Source organism: Etheostoma spectabile, unplaced genomic scaffold, assembly GCF_008692095.1.
Source record: "Etheostoma spectabile isolate EspeVRDwgs_2016 unplaced genomic scaffold, UIUC_Espe_1.0 scaffold546, whole genome shotgun sequence".
In the NCBI taxonomy this organism is placed as follows: domain Eukaryota; kingdom Metazoa; phylum Chordata; class Actinopteri; order Perciformes; family Percidae; genus Etheostoma; species Etheostoma spectabile.
This window is the reverse complement of record NW_022605626.1, coordinates 45500-70183: the sequence shown is the minus strand read 5'-3', so window position 1 is coordinate 70183 and position 24684 is coordinate 45500. Positions and strand designations below refer to the sequence as shown.

At 42.3% G+C, this 24684-nt stretch overlaps 1 protein-coding gene across 2 annotated transcripts; it reads left to right on the top strand.

Annotated features, from left to right (window-relative positions):
- Window positions 1-5186: 5186 nt before the first annotated feature.
- On the top strand, window positions 5187-19363 carry fbxw2 (F-box and WD repeat domain containing 2). 2 transcript variants are annotated; one of them, XM_032511932.1, is made up of 8 exons: window positions 5187-5624; window positions 7069-7404; window positions 10004-10226; window positions 12152-12346; window positions 14171-14304; window positions 14457-14543; window positions 14631-14800; window positions 16747-19363. In XM_032511932.1, exons 2-8 carry the CDS (start codon window positions 7138-7140, stop codon window positions 17033-17035), a joined length of 1365 nt encoding a protein of 454 aa, XP_032367823.1. In that variant the 5' UTR covers window positions 5187-5624; window positions 7069-7137; the 3' UTR covers window positions 17036-19363. The 2 variants fall into 2 exon arrangements, with proteins under 2 accessions (XP_032367823.1, XP_032367825.1); XM_032511934.1 differs by lacking the exon at window positions 5187-5624 and adding an exon at window positions 5921-5943.
- The last annotated feature ends 5321 nt before the right edge of the window (window positions 19364-24684 follow it).

The window sequence follows — 24684 nt, the reverse complement described above, 5'->3', positions numbered from 1 at the left end:
GCCAGTTTCCCCCCCGCCCCTCCCTGTTAATTACAACCTCTCTCTGTGAGCTCAAACAACCGCACGACCCACCGAGGGCACCCAGGTCAGCTGACCAGTTGCTCCTTGCAGTCCCAAGATCGAGGTGAAGACCCAGAGCCAATCACACCTTTACTGTTGTAGCCCCCAGACTCTAGACTGTTGCCTCTACACTGCCTGTTTTTGAATTCAATCTTAAAACACATAATTATTCTCTGGATTTTTAATCACTATCAGAGTTGCTTTTCTTTAATATTGTCCTTGTGTCTTGTTTTAATGCCTTTACTATAATTTTGCTAAATTTTCAGGACTTTGGCTAAATGTTGTTTTTAAATGTTTTTTATAAACATGGTTGGATGGATGATTTCTTTATTCTACGTTTTACCAGTACTGGAGCTAAAAACAACATGATATGGTGAAGATAATCAAAAAGGGTACATCACCTTCGGAGCACTAATGTGCTCAGGACATTTCATGGAAATGTGCCAAACACATTATGAACAATTGTGTGACCATGTGTGCGACGTGCTATGTTAGACGGCGTTTTAGTGACCGCCGATGGTAACACCACATCTCATGTGGATAAAGTTCTCTTGATGTAGAGAGCGCCTTGCGTTAGCACACTCTAAATTTTAATTTAGTTTTCATAACAATCAATTAGGTCCATCCATGATTTATAAAAATGGACATTAATATCCAACAAATAAATCTATTTAACCCTAATCTAAAAGAAAAATTATGCCATTCATTATTTCTTCTTACTCAAACTCATTGGCCTTGGCTCATTTTCTGTGAATAACATAAATAATAACTTATTTTCAATTACTTCGAACAGTACACCCTATAACTATTACATATGAGGTGTTTGGGTCTATTGGACCCCCCTCCACATAACTATTACATATGAGGTGTTCGTGTCTCCTGGACCCCCCTCCACATAACTATTACATATGAGGTGTTCGTGTCTCCTGGACCCCCCTCCACATAACTATTACATATGAGGTGTTCGGGTCTCCTGGACCCCCCTCCACATAACTATTACATATGAGGTGTTCGGGTCTCCTGGACCCCCCTCCACATAACTTTACATATGAGGTGTTCGGGTCTCCTGGACCCCCTCCACATACAATTACATATGAGGGGGTTGTGTCTCCTGGACCCCCTCCACATAACTATTACATATGAGGTGTTCGTGTCTCCTGGACCCCTCCACCATAACTATAATATGAGGTGTTCGGGTCTCCTGGACCCCTCCACATAACATTACATATGAGGTGTTCGTTCTCCGGACCCCCTCAACAAACTATTACATATGAGGTGTTCGGGTCTCCTGGACCCCCCTCCACATAACTATTACATATGAGGTGTTCGGGTCTCCTGGACCCCCCCCATGAAACTATGTTGTCTTTCTGATATTCTCACACAAAGTTACACCATTGTTTTATTTCAAGCACTCTCACCTGTTCTGATAAAATTCTAAGAATTAAGCACCAATAATGATCAAAGATCTTGTTTCTATTTTTTTATAATCAAATTTCCTTGTTTTCACACAACAAAAATGATCATCTGATCATAAATGTGATGTCACAAGGGGAAATGGCAAATCTTAACCATACATGATATACTTTATATCATTGGTAACTGAGCTAAAGTAAGCATCTGTTAGGTATTTTTACATAAATAGTTATGTCTGTATTGTTTTAAAAGCCCAATAAGGTGGTGGCTCCACTAGACCAGGAACATTGGCTATGGAACAGAAATATGATATCCAACTCCCAGTTACTCAGTCATGTTTTTTCCATTTTTCTGTTTCCTGATTGGTCGTCAGGGGCTCCTTCACAAGGCTGGAATATCCATTGATTGATTGACATGGACCTTATTAGGACAAATATGGGACGGCCTTGGGAGGAGGATGAGGCTCGTGCACGAGCGCAAAAGGTAACGCACGTCAGTATTTATAACAAGAAGAGTCTGGACAGGTGTACGCCGCACGGTGTAATAAATCAGAATATTGTTTTTGCGTACAGAAATTCTGATTTTATGGCACCCTACAATCTTTTAAAATAGACTCTACGCTGCATTTTATAAATTAGATTTTAATGGAAACTAGTGGACATTGGACCGAGAATATCTAGAGCAAAGGCTGATATCTTACATATCCCAGAGAACATTTACAGGCCTTGGTGTTTGTATGTTGGCATGATGTGTGTGAAGATGAAACTGCTGATGTGGAGGCAGCTGTCCCATGAAGACAGCTTGGAATCTGAAGCTGTTCAGTAGTAGCCTACACAACACAACCTCAGACACCACACAGCCCAACACTGTCATCCCTGCAAATGCTTCATCACGGAACAACTTCCAGCTCAGTGACAACATTTATGTATATATATACCCTCACTTTAGTCAAACTGAGTCATTCCTTCATGTCCTTTCAGTACATCATGACACTTAATGCAAGCTGTGGGGAAATGGAGCATGATACTGCGTAAACACTGAGTCCTTGAGAGGTTCCTCCTAATCAGGAACAGATACAGATTGAGTGGTAAACCACACAAGGAATGACAAGTGTTTTTACATGACAAGTGTTTTTTTACACCATCTACATGTATTAGTCAGCCATTATGTCAGTTAGAAAAGACCCTGCTCCTTGCATCTCTCAGGTCTTTTGGCCCCGACAGTGTTTCAGCATGATGAGCTGACAGGACATGACACTCTGTGCCCTATGCAAAACAAACAGCACAGACATGACTCACTACCGTCTTATCAGGGATATATTTATGTGCTTAGCTGACTCTTGGGATTTTTCCTACTTTAGTGGAGAAACTGACAGCAGCACCTAAGATCCAATCATAGTTCAACCATGAATCACCAGAGTGTTAATCTGTGAGATATACTGTAAATAGGGTTAACTCAACTGTTACTCTCTTCAAATGTACTCAGAAATGTGACATTTCAGGAGCAGCCATAGTGGTTTTTCAGTTTCATTTACTTGTAGGGGCCCCCAGCAGTTTAGTCTAACCCTTGGTAGAGGAAGGGTTCATGTTGACGTCTGTCAAACATCTTTTATAAAGTGCAGTTTATGGAGTTGAATTTTCCAACAACAATGGGCCCCAGTAGGAAAGGTAAAGTTGTTGAGATTGTGTCGCCAAGTTGTCCCCGACTTGGCAGAGACAGAAACGGTGTTAGAGCAGTTCCCAATCCAGTACTAGCCATCAGATTTGGACACAAGCCCAAGAATTTGAATTCTCCGGGAAACAAAAGATTCCGTTCAGAAAAAAGCATACCTGACTTAACCGTTTACAAGCTTCAGGAGATAAATATGAAACTGCTAACATGTGTGGTGTGAGTTAACATTGAGGAGTTTAAAGATGTGAGCATCTACCAGGCAGGTCTTTTTTTAATCTAACAAATACAAATAACATGCTATAGTGGAACCCAGTCCCCAAACACAATGAGAAAGACGTGTTCTGCAGGATAAAGAACTCCTAATGTGGTAGCACGGAATACAGAAATGATTCATTTTCTAGTGGTTTACTGGTGGAAATATTAAAAAAATCACAAACTCTACCTCAACAATAAGTAAATGAACCCCGTCTGGAACAAGCCTGACTTGCACAGGGTCAGAAAAAGTATCACACAACCACAACAACTCACTGGTCTCCTTTCCCCGTCTGGTCCAGAGGCAACCAATACCTGCAGCACACACAACTCAAATCAGCCATCCAAGCCAAAGGTAACATCCACTTAGATCTCAACACTTCAAGCTCAGACTTAATTAACATTTTGGTTGAAAAATAAATATACAAAATGATATCACAGTCTGAAAAGGTCACCTCCATACCATCAATATCGTAAGACTAGGACGTGTGTATTTCCTCTGTTGCTGAATTCTGAAACCGAATCTGGCAAAATATCTACTTCCTGACAACAACAAGAAATCTAATGTGGTACTAATAACTCCACAGAATTCCCTCCACGAGGCAGAACATTTAAAAATAGGGTCCAAGGCTGCTCGGGCCGTCACACACCTCACAGCCCTAACTATCGCCAAGGAAACTACCGCCATCAACTGGAAAGCAAAGAAATAAACAGGCTAATGCAGGAAACATGTGAGATTACAAAGAATCCGACACAAAAAACAAGGCTACAAGTGTACAATAATATTAATAATAATGTAGATAGTTTCTATCATCAATCGCTGGATAAGGAAGTAGGCTAATATTATTAACTGGTAAATACATTGACATTTATAAGTGACTTTAAAATGTCATTTCTTTTAGATAATCAATTAGGCTATATACACTTTATTCAATTAAATTAATAATTAGGCTCGAAACACTTTAACCCCCCCCCCCCCCCCCCCCCCCCCTTACTGTTTGTTGGTGTGCATGCACATGGTGTCACTGAGAATAAAGGTACATTGAATTGCATTGAAAAGTCTATAATTATTGTGATGTCACTGGACTTTCCTGGATACATAGGACCAATGCATCACAACTACATGCAGAAAATATGCGTTATTAGTTTGCCCTCTGCTGGTAAGGATACGATGGGTACATCCAAGGGGGTGAGCCTAAACCAGCCGGGGGGAAGAGGGAGGGGAAAAGGGGTTGGGGGGAGGGGCACGGGAAAACAAGGGGGAAAGGATGTGGAAAAAGGGGAAGGGAAAAAGGGGGGGGGGGGGGAGGGGGGGGGGGGGGGGAGGGAGGGGGATGTGGTAGGAACAAAGGGATGGAATCCAGGAGCGGATTGAAGTAAACACGCACCGCTCGCTTACCCCTTGCAACGGGATCTGTTGGTCCATTTCTTTAACTGTCTATGGATAGATCCCAGTGTACACACACAAACACCCACACACACACACACACAACCACACCCACACACACACACACACACACACACACCCCCCCCCAACACCCACACACACACACACACACACACACACACACACACACACACACACACACACAACGGAACCACGGAGAAAGACAGGCGTGGACCGGTCCACGTTGTGCGTGACACCGGAAGCTAGCTTTTTGACCTGAGCACCCGTGGTGTAAATCTAGCCCGCAGCCACGTCTTACAGGAGAGTTGGGTCCTATGAAAAGGACAGTTCCAAGGCGATTGCAAAGCAAATATAAAATAAAATGAATGTGTTTGTGTAGCAGATACATATGGAAGGAAGGAAGTAATGATACTTGACTTAATGTTCTAAATATGTTCACTACGTGTTGTTTTCGGGAAAATGTTACGTCTACGGGGCCTCCTGTGAGAGAAAGCCGAGGGTGTTGCGAGCCCAGGCCACTATTGGCGTTTCCATTATCTTGGGCTGTTGTCTTTTTCCGTCCATATGCTGTCCTTCTTTAACTGTCTATGATGCTGTCAGAGACTGCTCTCTAGCTATTCTACTGACGTCACGTACACAATGAAGAGAAGTTTGACGTCACTATGTTCGAGTACTCTCATCATGGTGGTTAGCTAACGGGAGCTACGAAGCTAGGTGACTTCTGGGACAGCCCTGACAGGTTAGCTTCGACAGCTAACAGTTGGCTATGAGAAGTGACTGACCGGGAAGATAAAGAGACTCTCCCCGCTGCAGCTCTCTGGTTGGTGGACATTACACACGGAGCCTATTCGCTGCAGGAACGGTGACGGTACCTCACACTGTTCATGGACTGCTGGGTGGCACCGGTCGTGTTACTTAGCTAGCTAACGTTGCTGCAAGAGTTGCTAACTAGCCATGTGGCTAACGTTAACTTCGACTAAATGCTAGCTAAGTAATCAGCTGGCAGCAGTCTACTGCAGCTATTCATGTCATGTTGTCACACATCCATCAGGCTTTGGATCTGGTGCCATGCCATCAAACTAGTATTATATATATATATACTGTAACGTATCGTGAATGCTTGGTTTGTTGCTCTACATGTGAGAAACCTATTCAATCACAATGACTTGAAACATGACCTTTAATTTAATTATCGGCAGATTTGACTCGATAGACAATTATAATAAGGCATTCCATGAATTAAGTATTAATTCTCTGAGATGAGCCACTAATCATGACTTGTGTCATTTCTATCTTTACATTATGCTCTTAGCGTGTTGCTCTCTGTAAATAGTTGTCATTCAAGATATTTCAATGATGTAACATTCTGATGATAGTACCTACTCATTTACAGTACCAGATATTTACTCAAGTAACTAGTTGATACATTAGTTAGTATATTGCATCTATATGATACATTTGGAAGTCATGAAACATATCATAAAGCCATGTTACTAAGCATTCACATTTCACCACTCACTCTGTTCCTTCACAATTAATAAGCAATCAATCAACATTAAAATAATCAATAACAACAATGTGATTTAAATGTAAAACTGTCATAGCCTCTCAAATAGAGCTGGGCCATATGAAGAAAATCAGATATCCCGATATTCTTGACCAAATACGTCAATGTCGATATTTCGGCAATATTGTATGGTTGGCGTTTGGTGCTTAAACAAAATATCTTCACAATAAGATTTGTGATTAATAATCATCAGTAATGTGCATATAACAACTAAGTGGGTAAAGGCAAATAACAGAACAGCTAGAACCGTCTGGTAAGTTAATTTATGATATAATTTTATAATTTATACTCTTTATTGATGATGAAATTACAATTTACACTCTACACACAGGCCTGACATACACACATGAACAGGCGCCCTGAGTGGTTGAGGGGGGTTCGATGCCTTGCTCAAGAGCACCTTGGCACCAGCAACCCTCTGGTTCCCAACCAAACTCCCTACGGACTGAGCTACTGCCACCCCGTTCAGAACGTGACATCACTTCACTGTAATAGAGCCTTTAAAACCAGGAAAAGACATATTACGATAACCAAAATCTAAGATGGCATCTAGCCTCATATATCGACATGGATATAATATCTATATATTGCCCAGCCCTACTCTCAGTCTAGTTTTGAAAGATTGCACATTGAATATTCTTGTCCTATGGGAGTCCCTGGGGTTATGAATGGTAACCCTAACCCTGTGATCCTACAGAGCGGACGATGAGCTGACGTGCGGCTGGGCGGCGTTCCTGTCGGTGTTGCAGCTGGCTCTCATGTTGCCATGGAGACTGCAGCCTTCGAGGGCTGGCTGCAGTCCGTCTCGGCCTCTTTCCTTACCCTGAACGACCAGCAGCGCAACCAGTCTCTGGACCAGCTGATCTCTCTGAGCGGAGCCGTGCAGCTCCGCCACCTGTCCAACGGGCTGGAGACGCTGCTGAAGAGGGACTTCCTGCGCCTCCTCCCCCTGGAGCTGGCCTTCTACCTGCTGCACTGGCTGGACCCCGAGACCCTGCTCACCTGCTGCCTGGTCTGCAAACAGTGGAATAAGGTCAATATCCTATATGTGATGTGTGTATATATGTGACTTGTTACATACTGCCTATAAGCAAATTGTAGTGGATCCAATTCAGAACAAATCTCCACTTTCAATAGTGACTCCATGTATTTTTCACAACATTTCATGACATCTGAAGTTGAAGCCACCAGTCTATAATCATCATTTTCTGTAGGATAGGAACAATAGCCAGGCCCTCCAGGATTTTGCAGCCTTTTTTGAGATTATTGCTTCCCAAAATGCCTGATGATTCAGTGCTTTTGTAAAGAATTGGGATAAAAGTTAGAATGTTTTTTGTATGTTAGTTGTAAGGAAGTTGACTTTAAAATAAAAAGGAAACTTGTTTTGAAGAGAATGAAGAGTTTTCCTAGTAACCTTACCAAAAAGGCTCAGGACAGGCTTTAAGACACCAGATACAGTATTAGGGACCACTAAGGTCTATATAAAGAGACTTCAGATACAGTATTAGGGGACCACTAAGGTCTATATAAGAGACTTCAGTACATATATAGGGACCACTAAGGTCTATATAAAAGAGACTTCAATACAGTATTAGGGGACCACTAAGGTCTATATAAAAGAGACTTCAGATACAGTATTAGGGACCACTAAGGTCTATAAAAGAGACTTCAGATACAGTATTAGGGACCACTAAGGTCTATATAAAGAGACTTCAGATACAGTATTGGGGACCACTAAGGTCTATACAAAAGAGACTTCAGATACAGTATAGGGACCACTAGGTCTTATAAAGAGACTTCAGATACAGTTGGGGACCACTAGGTCTATATAAAGAGACTTCAGATACAGATTGGGGACCACTAAGGTATATATAAAAGAGACTTCAGTCAGTATTAGGGGACCACTAAGGTCTATATAAAGAGACTTCAGAGACAGATTTGGGGACCACTAAGGTCTATATAAAAGAGACTTCAGAGACAGTATTTGGGGACCACTAAGGCCTATATAGAAGCATCCAAAGAGCACCATGTCATAGGACCTTTAAGTGTCTCTGTGCTGTCCTTTGACCATACATGCACTGTCTTAGTCTGTGTTTTACTGCTTAGACTCTTATAATTTGGAATCAGATGGACTGTATTAGGGTCTGAATTTGCCAAAGGAGGCTTCCGTCTTGCACTGTGTGCATTATTTATATTTCCATAGTATTGGCCTAAAACCTTGTTATCTTGCTGCATTTCTTACTGCGCTACAGTTTGTCATGAAAAGTGTGCAATGCAAGCTGCTGTTCAAGCTGCATTTCCTCTGTGAGGAATGCATGATAATATTCCAGCAGTTCAACATAGGGGTGTTGAATTGAATCATTGCATCAATGCATCGTGATGCAGACGTGGACCATTCTGCATGGATGCAGTGGCAGACCATAATCGATTATTGCCTACTGATGTTACTTGTTGCTGCTTTGTGTCTGTTGTGTTGAGACTTCGCTACATTCAGGAAGTCTCTTTTTTTATGAGCAGATACAATAAAAAGGGAGTTTATTTATCTGACTGCTTTAATTTGATGAAAACCATGTGTAGCTATAAATAATAATGTTGAGGAGGTGTCTTATCGTATCGTGATGCATCATGATATGGAATAGTTGACAGGATAATCAAATCGTGAGACAAGTGAATATTCACACCTCTAGTTCAACATCTGCAGTGCATCTATGGGGTCTGCCTCCACGAGGGGAAATGGTTGGCATTGTTGAATGATGCTCTGAATTATTGAATGTTTATTTGTGTTTTCATTAAGGATGGGCGAAATTAATTTGTGATGAACACTAACGAGCCACCTGTCTGTGGGCGTGGTTAATAAAAGTCCTCCTGCACGCAGCTGGTTGCAGTTGCAGTGTGAGTGCCATGAAAAGCAGCAGAACGTCTCTCGTCTTTTCTTTTCCTCTAAGTTCAGTGCTATGAAAATATCAAATAACATGCTGTTCTGCCAACCGGCATGATCTCAGCAAGTCCACCTAATCTGCCCCAGTAAATCAAAAATATCGTAAGATAGTTGTATGAACACTGCAAACTGATCACGGGCCAGTTGTTGGAGAAATGGAGGACTGTATGTAGCTCAGCTTGCTTCCGTGTTGTTGGTATAATGTTGGGACCACCTTGTGATCTTCGATAAACGGCTAATACTAATGGTTTTCTACAGTAAGTCTAAAAGGACAATTGAAATATGAAACATTCACAAACTCTGCATTCTGTGCTGCTGCTTAGTCTCACTGTGCTTTAGATCAGAACCACCAAGAGGTCACCAGAGTGGGACGTTCCCTTATAGTTGGGGGTAGTATGTTCCATAATGCACTACCTTTTAATAGATAGTGCATTATGGCTGAAGGAGGTTTTTCTAAAAGGAACCTCACAGTCCTCATTTCCAACAGCTCTGGTGATCCAGTCATTTTCTAAAGGGATAGGATTACCTGATATCATATTAATGGCAAAGCCAGAAATACTTCAATAAGTTTTAGAATCTAAACACCACATGTACAAAAGTACTGTACATAAACTCATCCTTTCTAGTATTGAAGTACCGGTCATTTAGCCATGGAAGTGTTCCAACATTCCAATGAGTGTTTGTCTCCTTGCAGGTGATCAACTCGTGTACAGAGGTGTGGCAGGGTGTGTGTCGGGAGCTGGGTTGGAGGATTGACGAGTCCATTCAAGAAGCCCCCCACTGGAAGGGGGTCTACCTGAAGGCTAAACTGCGCATGGTGCAGCTGCAGGATCAGGAGGCATTTGAGACATCGTCCCTGATTGGCCACAGTGCTCGGGTCTACGCCCTCTACTATAAGGACGGCCTCCTCTGCACAGGTATGCTGGCGCTTGCCTACACTTTCGATGTGGAACAGGCTGACCATACTATGACCATCGCTACATGCATAGGGCTGTTTTAGTGCATTACACTGAACCAATGCTTTTGTTATGGCAACCAATTGCTGCATTCATTGAGTCACCTTGGAACGTGTTGTGTGTCTGCAATGAGTTGCCTGATTACACACCTAGCAGACACCAGACCAGCAGGTCCGTTGTGTGTCAGTTTCAGGGGGCTGATATTGTGCTGGCTTGCTCACTTGTAAGCTTAACTGCAATCCTTCAATGGAATGGAGCTTTGATTAAGGTATTTTTTCCTGCCATGACATGCTAAAATGTCTGCTGTGAAAAGGGGCTATTGTTTGATTAATTCAGCCCTCTTTCAATAAGCAACAGCCAAATGGGCAGGCTTTAATAGCCAAGCGGTAGGCCTTGGGCACACACAGTGTGTGGCCATTTCCAAAGGAGATGCACTCTTTTGCAGCACTTCTTAAAGCAACAGTTGCAGATGTACTTGCGTACTTTGTGTCCTGATGCCTTGGGATGTCTGCAGAAATGTAATGAACTGACTGAGAAGTTTTTCATACAGTAAAAAGCAGATGTGGACAACAGATACTAGAAGAATTGCTCATTATCATTTTGAGAGAAATGCAGACTGATTTACAGATGTTCCTGCCTGTGTTCATTTTGTAACAAAAATTATGACTTAAAAGAACCTTTTTTTCCCATGACTAAGGCCTTGTCCACATGTACACAGGGGTTTTCCTTTGTTCATTCTCTAAAAAGTCCCATCCACACATGCGCTGTTTAGAAAAGTCTCCACATAAAAAGGCAAAAACACAACTGAAGCGCTGTCAAGATCATGCCAGGCCAACAGCCGGCGATGTAACCCCAGTCTCGTAAAGAAGAAGATGTTGGCCAGAAGTCTGATAAAAAGCTGTTACCGGAAGATCACCCACCAACTAGAAGTCTGCCAGTCTTGTTCAAGATGTTGTCATGGCAGTGTTGGATTATGTAGCAGTGACCTATGTAGCATTCGGACACCTCAGGTCCTCAATACAATGGAAGAATAACTGCACATGTAAGTATCAAAAGTCCTGCTAGCAAGCCTGTTACCAGTGCTTGAACCAGCACTATTTTGGCCACGTCTGCCATTGCAAGAAATATGTGGCCTTATACTGTAGGTGCCACCTAACAAAGAAGATAATGGTGCCTTCTCTGATGTTACAAGACAAAAACTCTGTTTTCCCCGTCAACATGAGAACACAAAACCAGTGATTATGAAAGTCTTTACTCTGGCCAGAGTTCCAAGGACTCTGCTTACAGTGACAAGATGACACTGACGTCATTAAACAACATGCAATATTGTTGATGATAAAAAAATAGTATATTATTAATATGAATAATAGTAATCCAAAATTCAGACCCTTAAAGTTAATACCAACTCAAAGCCTGCTTAGAATTAGTGTGTAGTCTGGAACTACGACACAGTAACAGAATAGCCCCAACACAACAATCGCTGTAGATAACTGGCTGTTGATTTGAATTGTGGAGATTTGTGAAATCAGCAAACTTTACAGCTGTAACTGTATACAGTAAAACCCCGTGGTCCGACGTACCTGTCGTCTCTGCTGTCCTTATTTTCTGTTCTGTGTTGCATCGCTGGTGTCTTATAGCGTATATAACAGGTGATGGGATCCACAGCTTTCATCTTTATAAACGTTTTAATAAAATATGAAAAACTCATTCCCAAACTGAGGTATGGCTTCCTTTACCACAACATTTAAAATGGTGAAATATAAAAAGTAGGGTCCGCTGCTACACATTTGTTGCAGGTTTGAGCCATGTCGCTGTGTCTGTCTGGATGGGCTGCTTTAGGTGTGTCACAGCTCACAGCCATAACAGAGATGCCCTCTTGTTTTCAGGCTCCGATGACCTCTCTGCCAAATTATGGGACGTGCGCACTGGGCAGTGCATTTATGGAATTCAGACACACACCTGTGCAACTGTGAAATTTGATGAACAGAAGCTGGTAACTGGGTCCTTTGACAACACTATGGCATGCTGGGAGTGGAGCACAGGTGCTAAAATCCAGCAGTTTCGTGGCCACACTGGAGCAGGTTGGTGTAAATGTTGTAGGATCCTAATAGGATAATAGGGTTTTACCATGCAGAGAAAGTTTGGGCACCCCAGGTAAACATTTTAATTAATGTGCATAAAGAAGACAAGAAAAGATGGAAAAATCTCCAAAAGGCAGATTAGACATTCGTATTATGTGTCACAAAAACTTAGATTTCATTTCCATCTTTTACACTTTCAAAATAACAAAAAACAAAAAATGGCGTCTGCAAAGGTTTGGGCCCCCTGCAGAGTTTCTAGCATGCCCCCCCCCCCCTTTGAACGCTGAGACCTGACAGGTCATGGATGGTTCTCATCTATGGTCTGGAAAGACCAGGTGATGTCATTAAGGTTTGAAATGCCCAGACTCATCTGACCCCCCCCCCAACAATCAGCACCATGGCCCGACCATCTGACCCCCCCCCCCAACAATCAGCACCACGGCTTCTTCTAAGTAGTTGTCTAGAAAACTGAAACTGAAAATAGTTGACGCTCAAAAAGCAGGAGAAGAAGAAGAAGATAGCAAAGGATTTTCAGATGACAATATCCTCTGTTGGGAATGGAATTAAGAAACGGCCGTCATCAGGAACATGGGAAGGTAAAGATCTGGAAGACCAAGAACAATATCAGACAGAACAGCTCGCAGGATTGGGAAAAAAGCAAGTCCAAACCCCTGTTAGACTGACCGGTCCACCAGAAAGACCTGGAGACCCTGGAGTTGGTCTACGGAACATTTCACGAGTAGAGGGGGTACAAGGGGTACAAGGTAGTAACTCTGCAGGGGGCCCAAACCTTTGCAAATGCCATTTTTTTGTGTAAATGATGGAAATAAAATCTAACTTTTTGTGACAAATTATACGAATGTCTAATCTGTCATTTGATGCCTTTTGGAGATTTTTTCCATCTTTTCTTAACTTCTTTATGCACATTAATACAAATTTTACCTGGGGTGGCCAAACTTTAAAACTTTAAAAAAACGAGTAAATATGCAGTCGATCCCAAGACGAGACCTATCTACTACTACACTCTGGCTGGTAAGGACGTCTGAGAAGATCAGAGCTGCAGAAAGCAAACGGGATGCGTGTATGATGCTCCTTCCAAATTTGTGTGTGTGATATATTTTGTAAACACATTTATTTACGTGATGTCAGGGCTAAACTATTAATCGCTGTAAATGGATGTTGGAAAATTTGTGATTAGTTAATCGTGGAGATCGTGATAAATCGACCATTTAGTTGAATGTTTGGTTTAACCTTTTTTATTCCTCTTTTTATTATTAAATTTACTGTTCAAATGCTGGAATAATGTTACACATCGCAGATTGTTTCCAGAAACCTTCTATTTACATCCATTACTTTATTTACCATGATGGTAGAAGGTGCCAGGTGTAGATGCTGCAGGTCAGATATTTCAGTTTACAGGAAAGTAATGATATTTTTATTTGAAGTGTTTATTATTACAACTTTATCTTTTGTGATAATTGTTCTGTGTTTGACTGTTCAATGTCCCATGCTTATTAAAAGAAAAACGCGTATTGCTGGCATTTCATATCTCATATCCTATGTTCTCATCCTTGCATAAGATTATAGAGCAGTTTTGATGGTGTCTCACGTTCTAATGCTCCATGACATGTTTTATCTGTTACACAGGGAATATGGAACTTCAGCTAAACTTTTAAGAAAAAGTTGTGAATCAAATCGTAATCGTAATCGCAATATCTGGCGCAAAATCCCAATTAGATGTTTTCACCAAATGGTTCAGGCCTATTTGATATGATGGCATTTTGATGAATCTTCTTTTGGAAACCTTGTTGTTTGTGCGCTCAGTGTTCAGTGTGGACTACAACGATGAACTGGATGTGCTGGTCAGTGGCTCGGCGGACTTCACGGTGAAGGTGTGGGCTCTGTCTGCTGGGGCGTGTCTCAACACTCTGACGGGACACACCGAGTGGGTCACCAAGGTCAGCCAACTCATTCTAGGAAATGAGTTTGATCTTAATCATGCATAGTTTTAGTTAATACTGACCTTTTGTTATAAATGCCATGTGTTAACAATCCCAAACTAAAGTGACAGGATCAGAGTAATGCAGTGCTTGGTGTTATCTCCCATCAGGTTCTGCTACAGAAAAGTGAGGTGGAATCTATGGTGCATAGTCCTGGGGATTATATCCTCCTAAGTGCTGATAAGTATGAAATTAAGGTAATGGTCCTGTCTCCAGCTGTCTCTTGTCTTTGTCTCATGTTCTCATGTGTAAGCTGCTTTACCGGAAGTGTGTTTCCTGTGCAGGTCTGGCCTTTAGGGAGAGAAATCAACTGCAAGTGTTTGAAGACGCTGTCCGTGTCCGAGGACCGCAGCATCAGCCTCCAGCCTCGCCTGCAGTTTGACGGACGCTACATCGTCTGCAGCTCTGACCTTGGAGTCTATCAGTGGGACTTTGCCAGTTTTGAGATTCTCAGGTAAAAAATATGGCTGCCCTGTAGCTGGTCATAGTCTCCGTCACGTCACCCACAGGTTTCTGAAACGTGAATCTTAAAATGGGCCATTCACGATGGCTCTGTCCATTGCCGTCTTTGCTTTGGCTGACTCCGCCTAACTCCCATCTAAACCAAAGAAATGCAAAGAGGGGAAGTGTGTTGAATCCGAGGCGGAAGCCCACAGTCTGTAGTGGCCACATGTGACGCACCCACCTGTTACTCAAAGCTGAGCTAGCTATCTAGTTATCTAGCTAGCTGTAGACACCAAACCTGTTAACATGGTTAGTTGTGCTGAGCAGCGTGTGAGATGGAGCCTGCTGGAACTGGGCGAGAGATGTGACCCATGGCCAGAATATCATAGTTCATAAAAATGCAGCGCAGGGACAATACAGACATTTCATACACAAAACATTTGTAACTCTGCTGACCCGCCATTTGACCTGTGCTGGACCCATTCATAATGAGTCACTCAACACTCTGTGAGCAGCCTAGCAGAACTACACAACAGAACCTGGTCAATGACCTGAAGAGAGCTGGGACCATAGTCTTAAAGAAAACCATTAGTAACATACTACGCCGTCATGGATTAAAATCCTGCAGTGCATGTCCTGGCCCAATGACCATTTGGATGATCCAGATGGATCATGGTCTGATGAGACAGAAATACTTCACTTGCCTTTTTTTGAGGAAGAAGGATAATGAGTCCAACCCCAAGAACACCATCCCAGCTGTGGAGCATGGAGGTGGAAACATCATTCTTTTGGGATGCTTTTCTGCAAAGGGGACAGGACGACTGCACCGTACTGAGGGCAGGATGGATGGGGCCATGTATGGCCAGACCTTGGCCAACAACCTCCTTCCCTCAGTAAGAGCATTGAAGATGGGGGGATGGCTGGGTCTTCCAGCATGACAACGACCCGAAAGTCAGTGGCTGTGTACTGGGACCCAGTGCAAGGTGTTAGCGGTGTCCCAGCAGTGTCCACAGTGTCAGTGGAGAACGTTCACCTTTAACTCCTTCAGTCATATTGTTTCAGAAGCTGCCAATGAATATTCTGAAATTTGATTATAGAAATGAATTGGAAAAACAAAAACACAACCATTTGATTTTGGAGTGTGTAACTTTTACTTATGAATAAAGGTCTTTTACATTCAAACCCTGGCTAAATGAGTTTACACACCGCTGATTAAGCCTTTCACTGCCAGGGAATCTCCCTGGATCTCTCAGAGTTGGGGTGTCGCTGGCACACCTGACGTATGCCCATACAGCTGATTTGTACTCAAGTGTCTTAAATGTTGTTTACATACAGATGAAAAGAAAAGAAAACCAAATTTTGCTGTCATTTATGGTTGTGCTAGCGTCTCTGTCCTCGCGCTAGCGTCTCTGTCCTCTGCTCCATTTGACCCTTAGACTGGATATAAAGAGGGACAGCTTGGAAGCCAAAACATATGGATGGCCTTGTGGCTGGCTGTATTATAGGTCAAGAAACCCACCCCATCCATGGTAGTGGATGGGACATGGGCCAAACTAAAGAAAATCTAAGTACATCACAGATAAATGTTTCCCAAAGATGTTTCTGGCATTTTAGGTTGTTCTGATCACGTCAATGTTTGTCCAGGTTTTCATTTTCTGGTCACTTTGGATTTTATTAGGTATTTGATGGTATAGAAATGCACTGAAAAACAGTGAGACCACAAAATATATTCCTTTGGGACCTTTTATTATGGTAACAGCACCTGCCAGATGAGTACAGCGGGCTGATAAGGCTGGAATCATTTATTAAGAAGGAGCATTCTGATGCTGTTTCTAGTGTTCTATTAACAGCATGTTTTCATGTTCCTAGAGTAGTTTATTAAGAAGGAGCATTCTGATTCTGATCTCTGCTCCCTATTTCTAGTGTTCCATTAACCGCATGTTTTCATGTTCCTAGGGTGATCAAAACGCAGGACCCAGCTAACCTTTCCCTGCTCAGCTTTGGCGAGGTGTTTGCGCTCCTTTTTGACAACCACTTCCTGTATGTGATGGACTTGAGGACAGAAGCCATATCGGGCCGCTGGCCTCTGCCAGCCTACAGGAAGTCCAAACGGGGATCCAGCTTCCTGGCAGGTGTGACCTCCTGGCTCAACGGCCTGGATGGGGACAATGACTCTGGACTGGTGTTTGCCACCAGCATGCCGGACCATAGCATTCACTTAGTACTGTGGAAGGAGAACGGGTAGACAGCACGCACGCTCTGGAATATATCAACAGCCAACATAGATCATGCATGGACCAAAGCATTTTGTTTTTATCTGTTTCTTCCTCATACAGTCCCACCTGGACATCCACGGATGGAAAACTAAGAAACATGATGAATTTACTGGTATTACTGGTGTCCTAGATCAACAAATCTCGGATAATTAAAGGTTCCAAAATAAACACAACAATATAATTTCTCCTGTAACATATTTGAACGTAGAGGTGTAAATGTTTTTGGCAGATTTGCTCTTTGATCTATTTGGCTTTGTGCCAGTCACCCTTAAAGGGTAACTACCGTTTTTTACAACCCCATTTTCCCATGTGTTTTTGTGTAAGTGACTGATGGGAACAACAATCGGACATTGGTACTAAACACTAAGCACTGAACCCACCAGACTCCATTTAAAAAAGCAATACTTTTAGCCTGTATAGAGCCAACATAAAGTCATATCGGTAAAATCTGTAAACTATGTATTATGTCAACCAAAACTAGAGTTGTGATGGTTGTATTAGTGGAAAGACGTCCCTTTTCATAGTTTTATTTTGTTTTGGTTGACTTTGAATTAAGTATATTTCACGATGCTAAAATTACTGTTTTATTTACATATTGTTTTTTTTTGGACTAAGCTGTAAACATGGTTAGTTCTCCTGTAAGTGTGGGCATTTCAGCATAGAGGTCATTCGGGACTGGCTCGAGCGGGCATTCAAGGAGCTGCAGTTTTGGCACATTGACTTCATTTTTCAGCACCTGAGGTTAAAATGACTGTTAATTTACCTGGAGACCGGTGGCTTTAGCCAACGCAATTTCACAGACTTTTATGTTTAAAAAGGATCTCACTCTTTACCAGAAAGGTAGACACTATTAATCTGAGCCTTTCAACTGCAAAAGAAGCACTTTTATAAACATAAATACAAGTTGGACATTTGCACTATTAACTTCCATTGTAGCTTGTTTCTCCGCTGCCGTCTGCAGAGATCTCTCTTAATACTGGACCAATGTCACAGATTGTTGTTCCCATCAGTCACTTAGACACAACAACACAGGAACATACTGTAGGGTCCAGGTTACTTTTTAATCCCTAGTCTAGAAACTGGGCAACAACTTTGGACACTGACCTTTTCCTAATCAGGATCATAGTGAGTCAGGCCAACGCCACGCTGATCACTGAGCCCATCTGCTGAAACATTGGTTTCCTTGAAGAAATGCAGGCTCGCCTTAAACACAGTCACTGTTAGTAATGAAGATTTTCTTTGACATCAGGGTAGGTGAACGTAAGGTCTTTACAGATCATCCCTAAAGAAGCTGGGAACTGAATGGTGTGTTGAAGTGGTTTGGTTCATTGTTGTGTACCATGTAAAACAATGTGAGGTTTCATGTAATTCCCTGGGATGTCTAGTTTAAATGTCAGCTTCAGAAATGTGATGTGCCTTTTCAGTTAATTTAATGTTACAAACTAGATAACTCTGGCACATTGCAGTAAGGTGATGGCTGCAATGAAAATCTTTCTTTTACGTTGAAGTTTTCAGAATTACTGTGCTCCAACAGTCTGAGATGTCTGTACTTTTATAGTTATCTACCTGACATGACTTGCTCAGTGAATTGCTTTTATGGAATCAGTGACTGTGTAAAACATCAGGTTTATTTTTCTTAAGGCCTCGTTGCATTGCACAGCTGAGGAGGGGACTTTGCAAGCAGTTGGTTTTGTGCAAAAAGACAATTTTAGACTTAAAAGATTTGAATGGGTGATTTTTCTGAGAGATACTGTGAAACCACGCCTGGTTCTGTGCATCAGTTTCAACATCATGTCTCAAGTTGGTTTTCTTCTTTTATAAAAACTAAACTTTTACCATGACTTAACTGAATATTCATTGCTGTCTTCCTTTGCATTAGGCAGACCACAGGTCCCCACACATTAAAATGTATTCATGTGCAACAAACCTCATTTAAGACAAATTAGTTTTTCTTGTATTCAGTCTGTAACCCGTGTCTTACATGGGGCGTAGTAAACAGCTGATGTGCAGACTGTTGTTGGGTTAGGTTTTTCAAATCTAAAAAAATAATCTCTGAAAATAAAGTAATATGTACATAAAGTGAGAAACTAAAATGGACCAGGAAGAATTTTCAATGGGACGGAAAAGGTTTTTTGATGTATCTATTCAGAGGTAATGGCTGTTGCATTAAAGTACCACATTGTTATTATTTCACCAAATCTTCTATTGCACAGCGTCAGAGCTCTTTGTTCACCTGCATTAACGTACAATCAGCTTCAATATTGCAGTCCTTCAAATGAATAAAAGTAGCAAATGCACCTAGTTGTGTCTGTGTAATTGATCATGCCACCATTAAAACGTATACCAGCATCACGTAAATAAGGAATGCTTTAGAGATAGCAGTGTGGGTCCAAATACCTCTAAATGGGCTGTATTTATATAGCGCTTTTCCAGTCTTAGCAACTGCTCAAAGCGCTTTTACATCTACAGGATACATTCACCATTCACACATATTCATACTAGAGTGCGGATCGGGCCGGATTTTTCTGTCCGAGCCCGGCCCGCGTCCGACAGAGCAGTAACCGAACCCGACCCGAGCCCAACAGGCATTAAGATATTTATGTCCGAGCCCGACCCGAGCCCGACACAGTTAAAATCGCATTTGTTTCTCATACTAATGACACATGTACGTTTGTTTGTGTGGAAAGCCGCTTTTATTAAGCAATTGTAGGAAGGCATTGGGAAGTGTCAACAGATGAGCATCAATGCCCACGGGGCAACAAGCTCCATTACCTCCATAATCAGCTGTTTAAATTCTAAATGTTCAACGCCTTATCGCGCCGATGTGACCGAGCCCGACCCGAACCCGAGCATCCTTTCTAAAAATCTGTCCGAACCCGGCCCGGCCCGTCGGGTATCCATCCTCTAATTCATACACTGTGGCCGGGGCTGCCGTACAAGGTGCCACCTGCTCATCATATAAACATTCACACACCGATGCGCAGCACCGGGGGCAACTCGGGGTTCAGTGTCTTGCCCAAGGACACTTCGACAATGACTGCAGGGGCGGGGATCAAACCACTAACCTTCTGATTGGCAGGCAACCGCTCTACCACTGAGCCACAGCCGCCCTCTACTGTGTGTACACACTGACTACATACTGTACTCTGTCTTCTTTTAATCACTTTTATGACTACTAGTCACTATACTACGCACCTGTCCCGACCACTTTTGCTCTACCGGTTTGAAAGCAATTGTATTCGTCATCTCGGTTAGCATAGCCCATTGTCTATACCAGTTGGTGTTCTAAACAATGTATTCATCATTTTTTGACATACCATACCATGACTTTTTATAATTTTTTTGACATACTATACTATGACCTTTTAATCACCTTTTACAACATACTATTGTATGACTTTTTTCAACATACTCTACTGTGACGCATTTTGACATACTATACTATGACTAATTTCCACAAACTATGCTATGACTTTTTATAATTTTTTTGACATGCTATACTATAACTTTTTCAATTTATTTCAATACTATAGGCTATCATTATCATTTTTTTCTATACAGTATTCAATGACTTTTTTGACATACTATTCTAGGACTTTTATATCACTTTTTTGACATACTATACTATGAATTTTATAATTTTTTCAACATACTATACTATGTCATTTTTATCACTTTTTGTGACATACTATAGAATGACTTTTTCAACATACTAAACTATGACTAATTTACAAACTATGCTATGACTTTTTATCACTTTTTGACATACTCTACTATGACATTTTTACAATTTTTTTCCACACAGTATACTATGACTTTTTTTTCTCACTTTTTATGACAGACGTATGTACGTCGTACATATGATACGTTTTATACTATGACTAATTTCTACATACTATACTTTGAATTTTTGTAATTTTTTCGACATAGTAGACTAGCGTTTCAACCCTGGTTTGTCCTTTGTGTCACAGGGACTTGTTAAGTTTATGTGACCTTTTGTACTAGCCTGGCATTGTGCTTCGGGGTCCCTGGGACCCCGCTTTCATTTCATGTCAAATACCGGAGACCCTCGGTTTATTTATAATGCGATTACACTTATGTCTCACGACTGCCATGGCAGCCTTATCCTTCGGGTTCCGGGAACCTTGTCATCTTTCTACTAGCTTCGTTGCTGCGGCGGCTTTGTACTTTGTGTCTCCCGCAGATGTAGCTCTTGCAGCCACCGCACACGGTGTATTTTGCGGTCTTTTTTCTCTGGAATGCTGACACCTCTTCCTCTTGCTGTGCACTCTCGGCGCACTCAGTTCAGCATCCTCGTCCTCTAGGCCACTAGTGCCTGTAGCGGTGGACCTTGTTGCCGCTGTCGTCACGGATTTGACGAGCGCGCCGAACACTTTCATGCAAGGAAGACGGCGCGGCCTCTCAATGAGCTGAGTCACAAGCACCCTGCCAAGCTGCTCGAGGAACACCATCTTGCTGTTGAGCTTACCGCGCATCAACCTGGACCTGAGTTCTCGCCAGAGCACAAAGGTGTTGTAGGTGGACACGTTGAGGAACATGCCCACCACAGTGAGCCCTGGGCCAGCGCATAGGAGGTGACAAAGTTGACGCACGTCACATTGCGCAGGAAATGCAACACCTTGAAAAGGCACTAGCTGCTTGTAACACGTCACGTCGGCTCCCAGGATGTAAAGGCGAGGCAGCCGCCGTGCCCATGCGTCCCACACCTCTCTGATGGCCGCCAGTTTGTCCAAGGCTTGTAGGGCAGCTCTCGACTCGCGGCCGTTGAATCGCAACAGTCTAGTGTACGCGTAGAACCGTTTGATCAGCATCGTGGTGCGGAAAATGGCCCTTCCACTCTCCTCGTAGCACAGGCTCTCTAAGGCCTCGTTGCAGGACCCGTACATGCCCGCAAGGATCAGGAGCCCGAGGTAGGCATGCAGGTCCATGACGTCTTTCGCTTTCCACTTGCCGGCTTTGCCACATTTCCTTTGACCCTCAAGGTTTGTGGCTGCCACAACCATGTCTTTGATTTGTTACGTGACAAACAGGCTAAATGCGGAGACTATGTCCTGGACGCACTCTGCGGTGTACTCTGTGGGTCCCAGGCTCTGTAGTAGCAAAGTAGTAGTAGCAGCGTGTGTTGTGGGCTCTTTTCACTCTCCTTGGTCTTGTTCTTGGTCTTCTGGGTCTTCTCCTCTGTCTTGGTCTTGGTCATCTTTGTCTTTTTCGGTGGCACGGTGATGAGGTCTAGGGCACTGGGATGACACGATGATTACTTTTTTATCACTTTTTCCACATACTGTAACTTCCTTCGACATACATAATATTCTATAAAAAAATGTTCATACTATACTATGACGATTTCTGACACATTATACTATGACTTTTATCATTTTTTTTGACATACTATACTAATTAACCCTGACAAGGCCCACCTGTGAAGGGAAACCATTTCAGGTGACTACCTCATGAAGCTTATTGAGAGAACACCAAGGGTTTGCAGCGCTGTCAAAAAAGCAGAGGGGAGGGTACTTGGAAGAAATTAGAATATAAGACATGTTTTCTTTTTTTATAATAATAATAATAAATAATCCAGAAATTTACAATGTATAATTTTTTAACTATTTATTTGTATGATACAGCGGCAAATAAGTATTTGAACACCTGAGAAAATCCATGCTAATATTTGGTCCAGCAGCCTTTGTTTCCAACGTTTCCTGTAGTCCTTCACCAGGCCTGCAGAAGGGATTTTGGCCCACTCCTCCACTCAGATCTTCTCTAGACCAATCAGGTTTCTGGGCTGGAGTTTGAGCTATCTCCCAAGATTCTCTTTTGGGTTTAGGTCTGGAGACTGGCTAGGCCCCCCCAGAACCTTGATCTTTGGTCTCACGGGTTTACCGGGACTTCTTTGAGGCCAAACGAAGGTTCTCCTCCATAGCGTCCCTGAGATGTCAACATGTGGTAGGATTATCACATTTCATGGACAAATAATGTCATGCAAGAAGATGTTGGTAATAGTGATTTTTTGCAAATAAAAGTGATTATCATGTTTGCCTAACACTCAGAAGGTCCCAGATTGGAAACCGGGCAGAAAACATGCAATACAATGCAATGAAATGGTTCAGTCAAATCATCAGTGAGCCAAGCAAAATATGGCACTATGTCAGCAAGAAGAAACAACATAGATGGAAAAAGAGTACATGTTTCATCGTCTTTACTAATGCATATACATATTTTAATTCAAATGTTTATATAACTCTTTTAGCCTCATTTGATGTTTTTGTTGATTCCTGGATCCTGAGGTAGGTGATCCTACTGTCACTGTAAAGTTCTCTTTTACAGTAGGAACATGCTCAATGCTGAGGTAAAACTTTTGTCTTTCTTGGACTATATCCACTTTAATACTGTTTTCCTTAAACAACGCATATCTTTTGTTATATTTAGGCCTTGTATCCAAACTACTCCAGCAAATGTAGCAGTGTAGCTGTAGCCTTGGTAAATAATCAGAAGCTGGTAGATAAATCTCCCTGTGGGGAATAAAACCCTAGTCTCCTGTGTGACAGGCGGAGGCGGTCATCTGAAGTTTCAGTAGCATAGCGTTTTTTGCGTTGGAACAAGTTGCTCTATTTGAAGTATGATATTGAGATACAAGAACTTCTTCACTTGGGACAGCAACTGACTCCCAACCTGATGGGAGCAATCCTGCGCTTTCAGACTTGGAGGGGCTGACTTTCATCCCGACTGCTTTTCACTGGACTGCAATCTGTCTCCAAAAAGTCAATCAGTCACCATCGACTTCTATCCTGAAATGCCCACTGTTACCTTCTCTAATTCTGCTCTGGGCTCTTTTTGGAAGAGAGCTCTTTTGTTTGTGTGTTTCAGGTCTGCCACTCCTGGGGCCTGTTGCACGAAACCAGGATAAGGGATTAAGCCGGGATATTCAAGTTATCCTGGATGAATTTAGCTTGGACTCGGTTGCACGAAACCATATTGAATTAAACCCAGCCCAGTAACCATGGAGATTTATTCTTTGCAGCTAGCCTGGTCCAGAGCCGGGCTAACAGCCGGGCTAAGAGCCAGGCTAACAGCCAGGCTAACATTAATCCTGGAGTCTCATGTGTCAAATCAGCTGATGTCTGATCTAAAATAAACGTGTTTAACAGTTATTCCTGCCGGCAGACCTGCGAGTCGCGTCAGTTTCAACTCTCTCTGTAAAAGTAGAGATGAGCAGCGCAGCGTCTCTCAGCTTCAGTTTACAGACGCGCTCCGGAGATTAAGTGCGACGATATTAATGTAGCGATATTCCCAGATGGCAATAATATTAATGGCAGAATTGTCAGAGACCAATACATTCATGATTTCTTGTTGCTTATCCTTTTCTAATAAAGGACAGTTGTGTACTCCTTATAGTAGGCCTAATGTTTTTTATTATAGCTTACATTGGTTTCATAACCTCAATTAGTCTCCCATCCCTGGACCAATAACGTGGTCTATATACAGCACGTATGTAGTGGGAGAGCTGGGACAGTTGAAACACTTTTTAATTAAACGTAATTTACAAAGTGGTCGTATCGCACTGAAAGCTGATATTATGTCAGTAGCAACCGACACGTGT

Bases quoted from the DNA above. Each gene is read 5' to 3' on its own strand.
- fbxw2 (XM_032511932.1), top strand. From the start codon at position 7,138: ATGGAGACTGCAGCCTTCGAGGGCTGGCTGCAGTCCGTCTCGGCCTCT. The intron at 12,347-14,170 runs GTTGGTGTAAAT...TTGTGCGCTCAG, and splicing joins TCGTGGCCACACTGGAGCAG to TGTTCAGTGTGGACTACAAC. The intron at 14,305-14,456 runs GTCAGCCAACTC...ATCTCCCATCAG, and splicing joins ACACCGAGTGGGTCACCAAG to GTTCTGCTACAGAAAAGTGA.